This window comes from Hesperophylax consimilis, chromosome 31, assembly GCF_061612785.1.
Source record: "Hesperophylax consimilis isolate HC1 chromosome 31, BYU_Hcon_1.0, whole genome shotgun sequence".
Classification (NCBI taxonomy): Eukaryota; Metazoa; Arthropoda; class Insecta; order Trichoptera; family Limnephilidae; genus Hesperophylax; species Hesperophylax consimilis.
In genome coordinates this window covers 3326862-3346100 of record NC_142866.1, presented here as the reverse complement: position 1 = coordinate 3346100, position 19239 = coordinate 3326862, and the positions used below count along the sequence as shown (strand labels likewise).

General features: G+C 34.5%; 1 protein-coding gene across 2 annotated transcripts in view; it reads left to right on the top strand.

Annotated features, from left to right (window-relative positions):
- LOC149409349 (ras-GEF domain-containing family member 1B-like) overlaps window positions 1-19239 on the top strand; it is a 254186-nt gene that overhangs the window by 204281 nt on the left and 30666 nt on the right. For both annotated transcript variants that reach the window (XM_089649899.1, XM_089649900.1), the window contains one exon: window positions 17533-17745. In XM_089649899.1, coding sequence (XP_089506025.1) covers window positions 17533-17745 — 213 coding nt within the window. The remainder of the gene's footprint in view (window positions 1-17532; window positions 17746-19239) is intronic.

The window sequence follows — 19239 nt, the reverse complement described above, 5'->3', positions numbered from 1 at the left end:
TACACGCAATACAGTACAAAATAAAATAAAATTGAGGTTAAGCAGAACGAACAACAAGAAAAAAATAACAATAAACAAGATACACAATAAACACAAACCCAAAAAGGAATTTACAAAAATAGGATATCCAGACACATATATCAAAATAGAATGAACACAATAATACAAATACTGAAAAACAAAAGGAGAGAATGAAAGAAACAAGTCGAACCAAAACATGTTAAATTATGTATTTTCATTTTTAAATGTTCTAAATGTTTTTTTTATGTGTTGGCTGTTTTTATAACTACTTGAAAGAGAGTTAATTATGTATATGGCGTCGAGGTAAACTAGTTCAAAGAATTTATCCCATTATGTGTATTGTGTGTTAGAGGAATGCGGATTTTTTTTTTCTAGTTAGTAGTTGTGGATATAAGGTTGTCGGTGACCGGATAAATCATCAAAATGATAATTCATCACATCTTTAAAAAGTTATATAAAGTCATAGAAAGTGATGAAACAAAAACTTTATTAAATTGGTTAAGTAGGTTGTTAGGTTTAAATTTTTTTTCATCGTTTCTAATGACTTTATGTCACTTTTTAAAGGTGTTTTGAATTGTCACTGTGTTGAGTTATCATGGAACCGTCCCTTGAAAGACGAAGAACTTTTCACAAAGCTCGTTTTGCAGATCAGCTTCTTTGAGACGAAGCTACAGATGTAGCATAGATAGTTAAAAATTTAGTAAAGGTATGAGAAGTAATCCCTGAAGCCTTTGTAGTAGGTCAGTATCAGTATCAGTTATGGGCGCAATTTTTTTCAGCCCAGAAAAAATATGAGTATTGCGAATTTATTAAGAATCCTCAAATTATTGGTAATTCGATTAAAAACGGGATTAATAAATGAATTTACAGGTTTCCTGATAATTTTTTAGTAAATTACGAATATATACGATTGTATGTAGGAAAGCCATTACAATTCTCAAGAAACTGTTAAGATTGCGTCAAACAACAAGTACAAATGTTTGTTTACTTCGAACACTCTAGTATCGGCAACAGTGCTATGATTTGAAGCAACCTGCATTCTAAGAACCTTCTGTACTGACGTCCGGCTTCCTCCTGGCTGATTGAGTATTGACTTTCCTTTCGGAACAGCTCCAATCAACTGTTCGTAGTTTCTGCATTGTAAATCCCACTGTAGAAAACGAACTTTTAATAATATGTTCAAAAAGGTTATAAATTATATATTTCCCTGCAGAAAATGGTGTATTCATGGTGACAATGTATATTATATAATGTCGCTAATACACTACATAGTACAGGTATCAATAATTATTCTGCAAGTATCTAAACACAAGTATTATGATAATTTTGTAAACAATTTATATTATTGTAATGAACAAACTGCTATTTTGATTACTCGTCACATACAACTAAGCTTTCTCATGTTTTTCTATTTGGAGATTGTTATTCTTCGTTGTTCCCTCATGTTTTTCACTGTTCGCTGAGAAATAACAACAAACACGCCACTCAGGGGAGTGTGTTGAATTATACCTGGCCGATTGCATTTCATTCCACGGGGACCCGATGGATGGCGCAAACAATACATTATTTACAACCTGACATAGAATTAGATCTCCTACTGGGATGCGAGTGGTAATACTTAAACACGATACGTGATTATATTATGGTGCTCAATTATGTGGTATGTTTGCATTCTCATTAGTGGCCAGATTACCCATCTTCTACCTACCTAATCGAAATATTAGATTTCAAGATTCATTATTTATACGTAAATTATTTGGAGGATGCAAATGGTGGTAATTTTTATTTAAACGACTGATTTGTGAAGTTTCGATAGGTAACGAAACTTTTAGCCACGGGGTCATCCCAATGAGGTTAAATAAAATTGCAGTGATTCTGAACGCTGTGTTCCAATATTTTAGATGAATTAATTCATATTCTCGCTGACGTTATAGGGATGCATATAATTTGCTGTTTTATAGACGACAATAATTGAATTATTCATATTTTGCTGTTTTACATATGATAATAATTAAATTATTCACAATTTTATGTTTTGTAGATGGCAATAATTGAATTATTCATAATTTGCTGTTTTATAGATCACAATAATTTAATTATTTTAGTAAAAAAACTTTGTTATGATTTAAAGCATTACGATCAATTTTCGCGCCCGTATATATCTATTATGAACATGAACAAAATGGTTTTATCCGTACAATATCAATTCTTTCAAGAAAGATATACACATATAACAATGGATTTGCATACAGTATTGTAAAATAAATAAATGGATTTCTCGAAGAAATTGATTTTGTGTACGGACACAAGTATTTACTCATATTCATATTGCTTATTTACGGGCGCAAACAAATTCTCCTTCTATTTTAAAAGATAATTTGCAAAAAGTGTTTTTTCTAAAATAATTAAATTAGCGCCATCTACGAAAGAATAGATTACAAATTATTTTATTCATGCCCTTTTCCACCTCAATATCTTCAGCCTCACTGGCTTCAGACGGTTGGGAGCAGTTGGGACTCATGTGCGGTATTCGCAGAAAAAACCTACCTACCTAAAGACATTTACAGAGTGTCATATCATGCAATAGTGCGCAAATGCGTTGATCTACTGCCATACAAAAAGTCTAAAACGGTCCACTACATTGTTATTAACAAATAATACAAGGTCTAACTTCAGGCGGTGATTCTACACGATAATACAAGTAAAAATTTAAGAATACCTTTTTACAAAATTCTAACGTTTTTAAGTAGTTGAATTGTTCGCACGGAAAAATGTTTGTATAAAAAAAAAACTATGAATTTTCTATTTTTTTATTTCATTTCTACCGCACGTAAAATCACTTCCTGAAGTACTCCCGGATACCCTGTATAAAAATAAATAATTATTAATTTATAAAAGTTCAGTTATACTCGAGGGAACTTGTAACGCAATATTTTTGGCTAATATTAATTATATGACACGTTGGTCGCCATTGTAACATTTGTATTTCAATTATGTTAAATCAAACTACATAGGTCTCCATCGTAACAGATTAGGATAACTAACAGAAAGGATTGCTTTGATATTGAATAAAAGAAAGATGAAGTTAACTTAATTTATTTAAAACAAATAGTAATATGAGACTCTCAAATTGGCATGGTTTACATATTCTCAAGGGTGTGTGCTGCGAAACGAAGATCGCAAGCACGGTTGGAATTAATGGTAGCAATTTACAATTTGTGACAAACGTTTACAAAGAATATTGTCTGACCTGTTTCTCAGATGGGCGCCACACAGCTCTTAGAAAAGAACTGTAAAACTTATAAAGGTTTACATGATGACCAGCGATTACATCAGTCAAATCAAATCAGCCATCAAAATCTCCCGTAAAGTTTGTCGTCTGGAGCAGTTGCTCGAATCCTTTGACCGTCCCGTTCACCTGTCTTCGCTCCAAAGCCGCCCGTTTGGTACTGCTCTCCGTCGCGCTCCCTGCGATCAACCATAGACCGCGAGTCCCATAGAGGAAAGCGGTCTTCAGATAGAGTTGTGTAAAGAATTCCATAAATGTAGCGAGGCGAATGTGAACTGCTACAAACTATGGTAATGTATCTATTTGCACATAATAAGATAAAGTCAAGAAGGTAAGTAATTTTTTTCACAAAAACGTCGCTATGCAAATTGATATTAAAAGTTTTTCCGATTACATAGTGCACCAATTTGTATGATATCAATGGGGCCTGCGTGATGCTTTCACTATACTGCTATTGTAGTTGGTCGTATCTTAAGGATCAACTGAATTCTGTTCCCAGATTGAATGTGTGACATTAAAAAAAACCGATGCCTTTATTGACACAATATGACTGTAAACAAAAAATCCTAAATCAATACATTTACACGCCACACGAAGTGACCCAAATATCGCAGTGCACCTTAAGGTAGTCATGATTTCACTGAACTGCAATTGTAGTTGGTCGTATCCTAAGGGTTAACTGAATTCTGTTCCCAGATTGAATGTGTGATATTCCAAGTACCGATGCTTATATTGACACATGACTGTATACAAAAAAATCTTAAATCAATATATTTACACGCCACACGAAGTGACCCAAATCTAAGCAAAATTCCCAACCGATTAAGTCCAAATTGAATTCAGATAGAGATGAGCCGGATACTGGCGCATCCGGGCAGGTTTGCATTCCGGTCACCGAGTGGTAGTTTGCTGGAAAATCTAATCGGGGAATATTCACCGCCAAGCGCCAGCAGATAGATCGAGAAGTGTCTGCAGTATAATGGCTTTTTCGCCAAAATTTGTTCATTATTTTACAATTTTTATACTTTTAATTAGTTAATTTTAAGTTTTATTTAAACATTTCCACCAATACCAGATTACTAGAAGTTGGGATTTTCAGTGCTGATATTCTGAGACCTATGTACCATAATATGTACTTCTCAAGGCCTAGCATGCTAATGAATGGTAATTGTGTGTATTCTTCAGAGAAAATCTTCAATTTATTGATAGATACAATAGATTGTTGATGGGACACTTCAGTTATGTATAAAAAAATAAAATAACATTTCACAGTAATACAATTGAACATATATTAAATAAATTTCTTTAAAAGCCACTAAAAAAGCTTTAAAAATGAATAAATGTGGTCACGGAATGGAACCAACGGATTGTTTACCAGAAATGTTCTTGATTTTGTTCGATGTTGTTCCAAATTTATACAAAAAACTTACATGCCTAATTTTTTTAAATTGAATGCAGAAATGGGACATGGTAAAAACACACTTCATTGCGATCTAAATAATTGATTAAAAATTTATACTAAAGTAAATGAATTTTCATGTTAAAAAATATATATAGACATTGTCGCGAGAGAAGAAGGTATCGCATCGCTATGTCGTGTAACTCATGTAATATAATTATAAACGAGTGTCTTACGTTCATTCAAAACAAAGCAGACACTCTGGATGAGATTGCAATTACACAATTATGCATCTCTACTTACTCCGAAGAGGAAATAAAGGAGGCGAAAACTATCCTGTTTGAAAAGCTTCCGGATAAACGTACTTTGCGGAAAGGAGATGGCAGAATCAGCCGAGACCTCCAGGACATCCTGAGAGCATTGAAGGAGACCGATCCTGATAAGCTACCAGTGTTCGCTGCTAAACAATTGCATAAATTGCCTCCCATCAACTTCGACAGCATAGATGTGTCCAAACTCCTTAAGGAACTCAATGCACTGAAAACGGAAATAACTCATATAAAAACCGAACTAAAAGATTCATCGACCACAAAAAATGAAGACATAAAACAAGAACTGGCACTAATAAGAGAGCAAATTGCAAATATTCAGGTCCCAAACAAACAAAGTGACTTAACTGGGAATTCGGAAGTAATTATTAACCACTTAAATGTGGGTAAGCGACCATTTCCAGATAATAAACAAATACCGACGGGCGGCGCATCCTACTTATCGACTGGTTCTAGTAATGCAGTGTTAACCACACACACAAAGACAATGAACGAACACACTACAAATAGTCCAGTGCAGCCGGGAATGAACTTCGCACACGCTTTAAAACAAAATAATAAACAGGTATCGCGTGACCGCGGTCCGCGGCCTCGGCCTCCTGCGGAAGATGAGAGAGGATTTACATTAGTAACTAGAAAACCCAAACGCAACTTGAGAGGAAAAGCAACCTCAACGACACTGAAGTCGGCAGATTTAATTACGTCAATTTATATTTCAAGGTTTACATTGGAAACTACCGAGGACGACGTAAAGACCTACCTTGCAGATAATGGTCTCGAAAATACTAAGATCGAAAAAATTAAGCCTTACCGTCCTACGCCATTTAACACCTTTAAACTTTCTGTAAGAGCAACTGAAGGGCCGAAATACCTGGTGGAAGAACTATGGCCGGAAGGAATTGTATTCCGTAAATATATAGAATCGCGTACATCAACCAAAAATCAAAATGACAACCGATAAATTAAGAATTATTTCGATTAACTGCAGATCGGTCCGTAGCTCCGAAAAATTTATTCACGATCTCTGCGAATCATATGACATTATACTAGTCCAAGAAACGTGGCTACTCCCAACAGAGATTGAATTTTTGTCTAATATTCATCCGCATTTCAATAGCTTGGGCACCTCTGCCGTCAATATAGCTAACGGTCCCCTACTAGGTAGGCCGTACGGCGGAGTTGGGATAATTTACAAGCAAAATTTAAGGGTTACCACAATCCCGATGGACAATTGTCGTATGGCCGGAATCGAGGTGAGTCTGAATACTGAAAATTTAACCATCTTCACGATCTATATGCCGACTTGCTTAACTGACAACTTTCTGGAGTTTACCAACTGCCTGGCCTCCATACAAACGATCATTGACGACAAAGATTATATCAATTCAATTATTATCGGAGACTTCAACGCTAATCCCGACTCACTCTTTGGAATAGAACTAAAATCTTTTTGTCAAGAATTCGAATACATTTGTGCCGACACCGAAATTTTACCTGAGAATTCTTACACATACGTCAGTGACGCGCATAGTACTACCAGGTGGTTAGACCACTGTCTAGTTACGAAAAATATTTACAAACAAATTATCGATATGAAAATACATTACGATGTTGATTGGACTGACCACCAACCCCTCGAACTAACTTTAAATACGAATGGAATAATAACATCGGAAGTATTTACATCTATATTAAGGGATCCAGCATTATGGAATCCGAAAAATATACGTGATATCGGAATTTACAACTCATGTTCGCAAACTTATCTAGCTAAAATCAAGCCAAAAAATACATCTCTTGAGGACGGTGGCAACCCTGAACGTGCCAAAATAAAACACCTCTATATATAATATTAATAATAAATTCTTTATTCCAGGATGTGGGGAGGTTAGTGCAATCCCACACATCCCATAGAGGATATAAGTACAAATAGTATTTACATATAGTAAAATAAATAAAAAGAGATTAATAAATTAAAAAATTAAATAGAAAATGAAATTAAGTTAAAGCAGAGAAGCACGGGAATCCATCGGATCTGAGATTGTGGGAGCAAGTATCTTTCTCCAATGGTCTTCGATGCTCGATCCTGAAGTCAGACGGGATTTTATGATAATAATGTTTCTGGAATGGTTTATCCTTTCCCTCAGTCCTGCAATCCTGGTTCTTAACAGAGCTGTAAATCCTGGAACTCGCCCTTCTGCAAACATTGAGGAGGCACTGCAGTGCCTGGGGAGTCCGAACATCAATCGGTAAGCGTTGTTATATTGCACCCGAAGCCTTTCCATTGTTCTTTTCTTGAAATTAGCCCAGAGCTCGCATGTGTACAGGGTGGTGCAAAAGGCTAAGAAGAGCGTCCTTTTCACTCGTGGACTACAGAGCCGAAATCTTCTACTGAGTATGTTACATTTTATACTCAGTACACGCCTCTGCCTGTCAATATCTTCATCATCCGTTAACTTGTTGTTGATGATATGTCCTAGATATTTTGTGGTTTCTACTGTTTTCAGAATCTCACCATTCAAAAAGACTGGGGGAATGTTTTTTGGGCCTTCCCCGTGTTTTATGACCAACAGTGCTGTTTTTTTCGCATTATATATCATGTTCTTCTGGAAGGATTCGAGCAACTGCTCCAGACGACAAACTTTACGGGAGATTTTGATGGCTGATTTGATTTGACTGATGTAATCGCTGGTCATCATGTAAACCTTTATAAGTTTTACAGTTCTTTTCTAAGAGCTGTGTGGCGCCCATCTGAGAAACAGGTCAGACAATATTCTTTGTAAACGTTTGTCACAAATTGTAAATTGCTACCATTAATTCCAACCGTGCTTGCGATCTTCGTTTCGCAGCACACACCCTTGAGAATATGTAAACCATGCCAATTTGAGAGTCTCATATTACTATTTGTTTTAAATAAATTAAGTTAACTTCATCTTTCTTTTATTCAATATCAAAGCAATCCTTTCTGTTAGTTATCCTAATCTGTTACGATTGAGACCTATGTAAACAAATATACAGTGCGTTGAAATGTCAAATGATCGAGATAAAACAGGACTCCAGTCAATTCAGAAAAGTAAAGTAAAAACATTTTCGCATAAAAATTATGAACTGTGTCACACGAATAAATTCATTCCACGTTGCGATTATATTAAACAAAAATACACATGTTCAGTTCGCCCCGATAAAACTTTTCCGTTTTATAAATTCAAACTAAAAACGTGACGAAGACAGAAGTTCGCCAATATTTGCTCGTACATTTCAATTAAATTATATCGTTGAATTTTTTAAAATTTTCTCTCTATGGCTGGTGTTTCAGAAATCATAGTCCATTGATTTTGAATCAATCCTTTACCAACCGATACTTATTACATGACATACAGATTAACCGGTATCGAATTAACACTCACATGATTAGACACACCGCACGCGCCGTACAGTGCATTCCACAGAGCGCTTCGGAAGTGCGACAGGGCGGGACACCATCAGAAATCCAATGCAACTGGAACGTTGTGTAGACTTATTTCATTACATTTAATTGAATTTTAGTTTATTAATACACTCCGATGAACTTATTGGATGTAATTTTATGTTTGACGCATTTTAAAAATAAATATGTTTGTTTGTTATGTATTGACATCAATTACCCTCAGAAAATTTAACAATATCGATGTTTGAAAAAAAAATAAAGTTATGAAGTTTTTTAATAATAATATGTATAGTTTTACCAAGCAAAAATAATATCTTTATTCGATATATCGTCACTTTTGCAATCATAACGGATAGGTATCCTATCATAAAATGCGTGATATTGTTGTCTTTTAAAGATTTTTAAATTAAATTATAAATTGGTAAATTTATTAAAATAAATAAATAAAATTATAAATAATTAAATTTAAATAAAAGTTTAAATTAATTGATTATATCAATTAAAGTAAATTAAATTAATCACATCAAATTTAACAGGGTGGAAAATACGATAAACTGAATGTTCTAGGTGAGTGTTTAATGTATCGTATAATGATTTATTAGATTAGTTAGGTTGGAGGAACTAGCATTGATATATAAAAATACAATTTTTTTATATATACACATATAAAAGTTTTTAGATTTTATTAACAATATTTTACTTAGATTATTTATGTGAAAAACGTACGTTAATGATTTCTTTAAATACAGACGTTGACCAATTGTACATCACATACCACGTACCATACCAAGGTATGTAGGTAGATACTGTATACAGTGGATTATTATAAGACGGTCACTTGTCAGCAGAAGTTATTTATTTGTTGAAGATTTAAAGAAGAAAAAAATAGAAATAATCTGAGTAAGAAGTTCGATAATTAAAAAAAAAAAAATTGGAAGTTACAAAAAAAAAACAATTAATATTAATGAGGTCCGTAATAAACATTTTCAAATTGTGACCCAAGAATTATTTTTCGTAATTTTATCTTCATTGGAGAGACAAACCGATATACATGCAGTGGGCATGACAGTAACCCGAAGTAAGGTCAATTCAGTCTTACTTCCGATGAAATTGATCAAAATATTTTTAAACACCGAAGTTATTTCTCAAACAGATGCTCAATTTCTTGGCCCGTCTGGGGACTAGGAGTCAAAGGGGCTGGAGATAGGAGAAATCAGTTTATATTTGAATTCTTAATAGACCACTTCCAACACTATTTGTATTTCTATGCTTATCTTCATATTACTTCATCTCTTCGGAGTGCGGACTATCACAATATTCCACGTGGCAATCTTTTGTTCCTGCTAACAGCATTCGAGATTCTGGCTGCGGCTTCCTCACCGCATTGGCGGATGCGACGGGAAAAGTCTTTCCAAGGGATTACACGCTTAATGATGCCGGAAAGTTTAAATCAACCCCATTTAATGCCATTATATGGTGTTATAACGGCTAGGTTCCTTATTTTGCGGGCTTTGTTTCTCATACTATGTCGCATATACGTATCATATTATTATATAAAGATTCTCATTTTGTGACTTGCGATACATGATACGTGAAATTCTCTCAATGCCTTATTGGTTAATAAAATTTGTGTGTATGAGTTTTCTCGCCAATTTATTGAGATCGTATCTGTTCGAACCTGTTTATGTGAAATTATTTCTTATGTGGCGTTTTGGTGTTTCATATTATCTAAAGCAGTGGTTCCCAACCTGACTGACAGCCCACTTCATAAGTTTATTTTTCTGCCATGCCCCTTCCCCCACCTTAACATTAAAAAATATGTCAAAACTCACGGAAAGAGCGAAAATTTAAGCGAAAACCACATGTTTTGAAATCACAACCAACCGGTCGGTAGCCTGGTAGTTATTGGTTCCACTCGGATGTTGGGGGTTCGATCCTTTACTTGATCCTCCATCATTGCACAATCCAAATTTTCCACTTAAAATGATGGAAATCGGTGGATTTTCAACATTTTGATATTATTTGTAACCCGGAAATGTCTGTTTCTTAATTAAAAAAAATTTTTTTTTAAGCAATATTATCTAAATAACAAAAAATACTATTCATCCATTATTAATAGATACCTATTCTCTAAATAAACGGTTCAAATAAGGATCAAATGCAAGATTTTCGCAAAGATAAACGATATACGTAAGACTAATATTGAATAAATTAAGATGTTTTTTTAAATCCTCTGACCGCCATTTCAGCTTTTCACAGCCCACTTGTAGTCTTTTGCCACCCCCCATTTTCCCTCGAAGCCATAAAGTGGCCCGCGAACGAATTATAAGTGGCCCGCGTAAACCATTTTCAAAAAACCCGCCAATCCGCCAATTCGAAAAAGTGTCGCGGGCCCGCGGTAAAACAAACCATGCCGCTTGCGCGCGGTCACCAGTGTTGCCAACGAAGGCCATTTATCGCTATTTGGGCTACTCAGAACGAGAATCAGCGACGAAAAAATCTAACCTGTTGAACTTACTTTTTAAACAAAAATACACCGGTTTTGATGTAGTATTTTTTGCTTCCGAAATGGAATCTTGTAGCCACCCCCCCCCCCATGGAATTCGAAAAATTGTTGTGGGGAATCACATATGATGTTTTTTCTGTATCACATATCACATATGGAATTTTTTCTCAGCGAAATTCTCTAACAACCCCCCCCCCATGGAAATAGGAACCGTCAGGTATTCAGTGGTGGTGGCCCGCCAGTGATTCAAAATCGTCAATTTGGCCCAACTGTTAAAAAGGTTGGGCAGCCTTGATCTAAAGCTTCTCTTTGGCGAAACATGACACGTGGAAGTCGATCAACACACACACGTATTTCAGAAATTGAATACGCAAGTTTGCTATATGACAAGTTGAAGGAAGATATAATCTTTTAGAACTCTTGTATATGAATGAAATTAAATTTTCTTAAATTTAGTACCAGCGGTTTCCAAATGTTATGTATAATATGGGCTATATTTTCAACTATGTAGGAAGATCCAATACACTGGGAAATCTAATCTTTTAGAACCCGAAAATGCATATAACATATGCTTAGATTTTGCCATTTTTTCTTTTATATTACTTTTCTAATGCATTTATAAAAAAAAATCAAATCGACGATATTATATACAGATTTCACAAAGGACTTAGGAATAAAGATCAAATTTCTAATTTGGTTCGCAATCTATTATATACCGATTTCCGGTATTTGATAAAATATCACATAAATGACTTCTTCACAAACTAAAGAATTTAGGAAGATAGGGCAAATTGTTAATTTGGTTACCAAGAGCTTATATCAAACCTAAATGAATATTATAATTGGTGTGTAACCAACAATTTATTTCTAAATATTAACAGTTGTAAAACGATAGCTTTCTCTTGAAACAAATCTCTAATACAATTAAATTATGCGATACACTATATACAACTTTAGATGTCAACTAAAATTTGAGACTTTTGATAGAAAACTACAATTTGTAAATCATATAAATCACATTAAAAACAATAGCATGAATACATTAGGATTTTTGCTGAGAACCATTAGAACTTTCTGTCATAAAAATTCTACTTGACTCATTAGTTACCTAAAACATATATGAACTTTAGGATCGACGAAGGATAAGCGTCTAATTTTTCTGTTTTTATATTGTGAAATTGGCTTGACTGTTGCGAACTCCTGTGTATTTAACATAAGAGTACCTACTCGCCACATTAGGACCTTTTTCGTTGTCACTGTTAACATATAAATTATGAAACAAACTCGCTAATTCCTCACCTAAATAGTTGAACAAACGAGTTTACAAAAAATATCGATATTTTCAACATAACAAATTCGATGTTTACAACATTCGTAAACAAATTTTTCATTAATAGATGGAAATTTTATCTTCTTGTATTGGAAATTGAGCTGTATGATAATGTTACTTTCTAAGTTTTTTCCGCATTCCTGTCAAAAGGTACGGCTTAAAGAATTCGCCCATACTACATAGACATAGACCAATTAGCATTAAATTTAAAAAAAATAATGTCTAATGACATTTACAGGTTTACATTCACACGTATGTGGGTCCATACTCCGTAAGTGTGAAGACTTAGATCTACATATTTGCATGTTGACCCGAGCTAGTCCTATTGGATTAGTTGTGGTGAGTCCGTATTAAATGGTCTCTGTCCTCAAGTGATTACACCCAGACTAAGCTAAGCTTACCTCATAGCTGGGAATTAATGATCACCTCAAACAAATACTTATTGTGTCAGCGACGCTTCCAAAGATCACCAATACATCGGTGAGCGACCACGTAAGATCGGATTAATTATATCTGTGCGGATTCCGTTAAGCTGTTGTCTTTAGAATAGGACAAACTTATAAACAAAAACTTTCAGAATCCCCGTGGGAAATTTTCAAGGTTCAATCAGACCGGTCTGTGGCTAGGATGGCATCGCGTCTGGGTCTCACCCAGGCGTCGTGAGTTCAAGTCCTCGACTGGCTAAGTCCTCCATCACGACACGAGCAATAGAAAATATTGTCAGGTTATTAGTAACCCGGGAATGTTTGCCTGTCTTAAAAAAATCAATGTACTCTACTAACTGAAATTGAGTAGGTTTTTCGCTCCCTGATAGATATATATATTTAAATTATTTTGCCGTTATTGATGAAGTGATGTTTATTTATTAATATGACAAAAAAATTAAAAAAACAGTTTTAAAAAAAAACATTGTGAAAACTAAAACACAGACCAGAAAATATAGTTCACATGATAACTTAAAATAATAGAGAGTTCGTTTCGATCAGAAACTTCTACAAGTCATACGGAAATATGTTTTCGTTTCCTCCGAGCAGTTAACAAACGTACTCATTTCACTACGTAGACTTGCGTCATTTTCGGATGTTCTCATTAAGTATAAAAGAAATGATAGGTTTATTATTAATATTGTTATTTATTTTTTAAATCGAATTGTAAAACATGTGTGACAAGAGTACAGTACAAAATAAAACTCCTCAAATAAACATATACCTCAACACAGGCTTGTCCTAGTGAGGTTAAAAATTCTAACTTAAAAAAGGTAAAGAAACGATAAATAAATAAATAAAAATATTTCAAATTTTTGTTGGTTAATTCCGAAGAAAGAAAAAAATAGTTCATATTAATACCCAACACTGATATTTAAAATAGTTTGTATATTTTTAAACAAGTTTGTTTAGTAATTAGCATTATACCAATACCGCATGCATTTAGAGAAGTTATTTGGGAAATTGGTTTATGCGGCTTATTTTGATTAATTAATCAAAGAGTGCCAACGTATCTAGTCTAAAATGTACAAACAGGATGTCCGGGGTACAAGTAAAAAGGAAAAATATATTTTTAGAAATTTCAACGTTTTAAGGTATAAAAGTTGAATTGTTTGTGTGGAGAAAATAATGTTCTCTAGTGGAAAAATATTTTTGTATGGAAAAACAAAAACGAAATTTCTGAAAAAGTTATTAACCTTTTTTACTCTTACCATCATGTATAATCATCTCCCGAAGTTTATGCACTTTGCCCCCGGACACCCTGAATTTGTATATCTATCTACAAATCAAATACAGCTAGCCATCCCTAATTATATTGGCATTGTTGACACTAATGATATTACGTGGTTTTGTTTTGTGAAATGCTTCATATTAATTCAGTAGTTAATAACCAACAAATTGTGGGAGCATTGATACAATTGGAAAGCAGCTTTCTTGAATAGTGACATTTTGAAATTTACAAAACTAACATTACAGCTGTGAAAAGTATTATATACATAAACCTGATTTATTATTAAAGTTTTTAAAGCTAAACATTTTGCTCTGGAAAACCACCAAAATTCGTAAAACATTTAGCGGAACATTAATGTTGAACAAAGAGATTAAATTCTCGGTTGGCGGTCTGTGATCTCTATTGTGAGTTAACGCCACATAAACTGACCGATACAATCTCCTGAATGCTGAATTTTGTACATTGGACATAAATATTTATGAAAACAGGGAATGCTTTTGAATTGTAATTCGATGCACCTAATTGTTTATTTCAATTATGGGAATTGTGTTTTTTTATCAATGTGATTGTTGTTTTCAATCGACGATAAACTTGATTGAGATGCACTTTGCATGAATAACTATTAGCTATGTTTATTAAAAGGTGATTCGATAAAATAATATGTTAGGCATATAAGTAGATATTGATATAACAACATTATAGGGATAGATTCTCGTATGCATCTTGGTAAATTTAAATATAAAGCGCTATCTTTATGTCTTCAGTTTTAAACGAGGTTTTAAGAAATAAACGGAAATAGTATTTCATCAAAAAGTGTGGAAGCTGGAATCAAATAGTATAGAAGGTGGAAACAAGACATGGAAGATGAAACAACAATGTGTCGATGATGAATCAAAAAGGGTTGAAGTCTGAAAGATGGAACTAGGTTATAGAAGATGGATAATCAATGCATCGAGGAAGGTGGACTCTAAAGTGTGATAGATGGATTGAAAAAGTGTGGAAGATGGAATTACAATGCGTGGAGGATGGAATCCAAATTTTTAAAAATGGTACCAAAAGTGTGGAAGATGGTTACACACAAGTGTGGAAGCTGGAATAATATTTATAATGTTGGTGCAAAAATCCTACTTCTCGCCTAAATCTGGATAAATCCACCCCAACACGCTCATCTCATCTGTTCCACGTCAAAATGTATTGATTAGTTAATCGGTTCCTCTACCCGAGGCTAAACACCACCTACGTGGCGCCTCGCTAGCGATACGGAGCGCACTTCAATACTAATGATCCCGATCATTATTGCCCTAGGCCAGGGCTCGGAAAACGTTTCAGACAACATAACTCATATAGGTATATCCCTCCCTAAACACGAGTTATTCTCAATTAGGGAAATGTTAATTGAATTAACAGTATGGAAGTGAGACATGGAACTGGCAGAGGAAGGATGAAAGTCGACTAAATGCTGTAGAAATAAGATCCCTGAGGCGTGTGTGTGGTAAAACCATGTACGATCGTGTAAGAAATGTGGAGATCCGCAAACAATGCAAGGCTGATGTAAGTGTAATGAGTAAGATTAAGAAAGGGACGCTTAGATGGTCTGGGCATGTAGAGCGAATGAGCGAAGAAAGGAGTGTAAGGAGAATATATGACGCAAATGTGAATGGTAGCAAAAGTCAAGTGTCAGAATAATATAAGAGTATTTATGAGGCGCTCTATGAATGTGAATGAGGCAAGGATAAATAAAAAAATAGTGTTAAAACCATTCAATTGGCAAGTTTATTCTGATTTTGAAATGATTTATTTTTTTTATTATTTATATTTTAACTACTGCTGAAACTGCGCTGATTCTCTTACCTTAATTTCAAACAACAAAACATTCCACAAACAAAATTAAAATATGTTTAAAGACCAAAACTGGATACATTACAAAAATAAAATTATCTTAAAAGAACAAAAAACATACCCACGTAGTACACATATTATTCACAGCCGGACCAATAATTACATAGATATTGCTTAGTTTTTATAACTGCCTTAATTATTTTATTTTTATAAATTTACTTTACTTTATTTATTTTATTTCTTACTATGTCATTTAAATTCGTTTAATTTTACACAATTTTAATACATTTCAGTAATTTTTTTTTACATACACAGTTTGTCACATAAAATTGTAAAATGGGGGCCTCAGCACGGGTATATATACTTATAATGTATCAATAAATAAATTAACTTAATTTTTTAGAACAAAGGCGTCGGGTGGGAATGCAATAACCGTTCTTGTTCTACCGATATTTTAATAACGTCAAAAAGCGTCATTGGTCCTCTCGGCACCGGTGTAATGTCGGGGAACACGCCAAACATTTGTAAAAAGTTGAAATTTGTCACATTATAACGGATCGTTTCTATTGATGAGTGCTTAAAGTTCAACAGCTCGGTTGTATACTGATTTGCCGGCCTCTGTGTTGCACTGTCTCTTCATGACCCAGCTTCACTCCTCACTTGCCTCTTATATCCTCTACACGGCATCCCCAAGATGACGTAGGCCCCGAGGGCTTCCAGGGCCTGTGTGGAGTTAAAAAATCATACTTTATGGCGTTATGTCTTCATTTTTGACTTGTTTTTCAAATTTTGCGACGTTCGAGTTCTTCGTTAGAGAGCTTCTTCATAAAAAAACCATTTCGGCTCTATAAAATTATCATCTAAAAATAAAGACATAATATTATGAATTTTTCATTTTTAAAAGTATCCAATAAAGTTACACAAATTGCATTTCTTGGAAAAGCTTCGTAGCTTGTAATTCTATTTTTATTTTATTTGATTTTACTCCCAGCCGGCCTCTTATATAGATTTAAAGAACGGAATATAACTATCGAAAATTATACTTTCATTTTAAATGCATGATATAACAGTAAACTGATATCCTGATTATGAAACTATATTAGTAAAATATATAACAGTAATATATATACTAGAACAATACTACCACATTACCAACGCTACTATAATTTGTAGGATTCAACAAAGTGCTGGTATAGATTATGCTTAGTTCTATAAATGGAGTCAATAAATATATCAATAGTACCCTCAAACTTGTTACCCAGGTAACGCATCCTATTGGTATGTGAGTGTGTTTGATAGTTGGTTGTGTATGTATTGCAGAAGAATGTTACATTTTGTCTGGGTTTTTCCTGGTCGGCACATGTAATTTAATAGTGGAAACGATGGCAGGACTGTCAATCAAGTTGTATGTTTACGAGTAGATACACTCTTACGTTATTAAATTTAAAAAAAAATCGTATTACCTACTCATTAGTAAGTAGGCATACAGAAATACTGTAATACTCAAATTTATCCCCAAAACTGATTTACTAAGGCGCAACAATTTGTGCCTTTAAACATAAAAATTTGCTTCAATTAAAACATTTCCAATAACTAAATTCAATGGCAAACTTGTGCATTTTACATGATTTAATAGGTTCGTGTACATTACGTGCTAATTGTAGTTATTGTTACAGATGTCTTCTTCTGGAGATGGCTCGATGGTCGTGTCCGAGCTAGAGTACCGTGATGGGCAGCTGGTCAGCGGCACCCTCGAGGCGCTGGTAGACCTGCTGCGTCCTGGCGCTGACCGTGGCTTCCTGTTCGCCTTTCTACTCTGCAGCCGTCTATACGTACGGCCGCATGAGCTGCTCGCCATGCTGTGCAAGCGGCATACCTCCGCCGGACAGGTAGATACCGTCAAGTCATGCGTCAAGTGTGAACTCTGTTGTGAGATCTCTTTCTGTTACATGTGCGTCTATGTATTCGATGCCGAAGTTCGTTTTAGTAGAAAAACGAGGCTTCATCAGATACAAAATGTTTATACGGTAATAGGCTCTAATACCGTGTTACATTTCAGAATTAAATAGATCCTTTTTATTCTAAGGAGTCGACGTATTTGGATGATGATCCATTCGTTGCAGAAGAAAAAGAAACATCTTTCGGAGGAGTTATCAGCGGTTCGACTTTAGGTATCGATTTGGCGGATAGTGTGAAATATCATGTTCCGATATCCGTTGTAATGTATATTTCTATTTCATGAGTCTTTATCTTTAAAAAAATGGGAGGTTAGAACGGAGCTCTCACTTACACCTTTAGATAGGTAACGATTTAAAGGACCATGGTTATTGGTTTTATTCCTGTAGCTATTAATGACGAAAAATGGGATAAATGGAGTTATCCATGGTCTGCCTTTTGATACTATTTGACGGGCCGTGGTTATTGTTCTACCGCTCAGTTGTAAGCTCTTTTGTTCTGATGCACGCGTCGCGTATAAGAAAAAGAGACATGCTTCAAAGAAGCTATTAGCGGTGAGGCATCATAATATCTATGTCTTTAGATATTGTTTGTACCGGTCATGGTTATGGTATTGTTGCTTAGAACTCCGTTGTAACTCTTCTATGTTTTACTTGCGTCGCTTATGAGAATGTGGAATATGATTTGAAATCCGATTTGACTAGCCATAATTCAGCTCCATTGTAACCTCTCGTTCTGTTACATGCATCGCTTATGCGAAAACGGGAGAGGTCACAACAGAGCCTTTAGCGCCATTAATTGCGAACCTTTGAATACTGTAATAATTAGATTTAAAAACCTTATGACTTCCTCATTTGTCTTAATTTTTCTAGGGTAATCCCGGTCCAGTAAATGTACAAAAATAATATAGAGGAATGTCATAAATTGTTTAAATCTAATTTTTATACTGGAATTTTTGCACAAATTATTATCGCACACAGTACCTATACATTACCATTGGAAGAAAATACCAGTTGACCTAATATGTATGGGATTGGTAGGTATGCATTCGCAAAGACTTGGGGATAGGAAATCTCAAAATCTCAAAATCTCAAAATGTCCCAATGACAGGTATAATTTCTGCAAGATGTCAATAAAGTGACTTTACGGTTATTTGAAGCTCATTAGACGTCAGTGTAAAATAATACCTCAGACAGGGAGGATTGTTGTATAAAATAACCACTACCACGAAATAAGATATGGTTATTTTATATTTTAACATTCATTTTTCGAGAATCTGGGACGGGTGAGTTACTCTTTTTTCCTATACTCCAATGGCTATATTGGCTCGTCTTATGTTCCAGAAGCTCGGGTTTAAACATTGAGGAATACTGTCTAGCAAGTTTAGCGGATGCATAGAATAAATTGTCCCAATAACACAATTACAA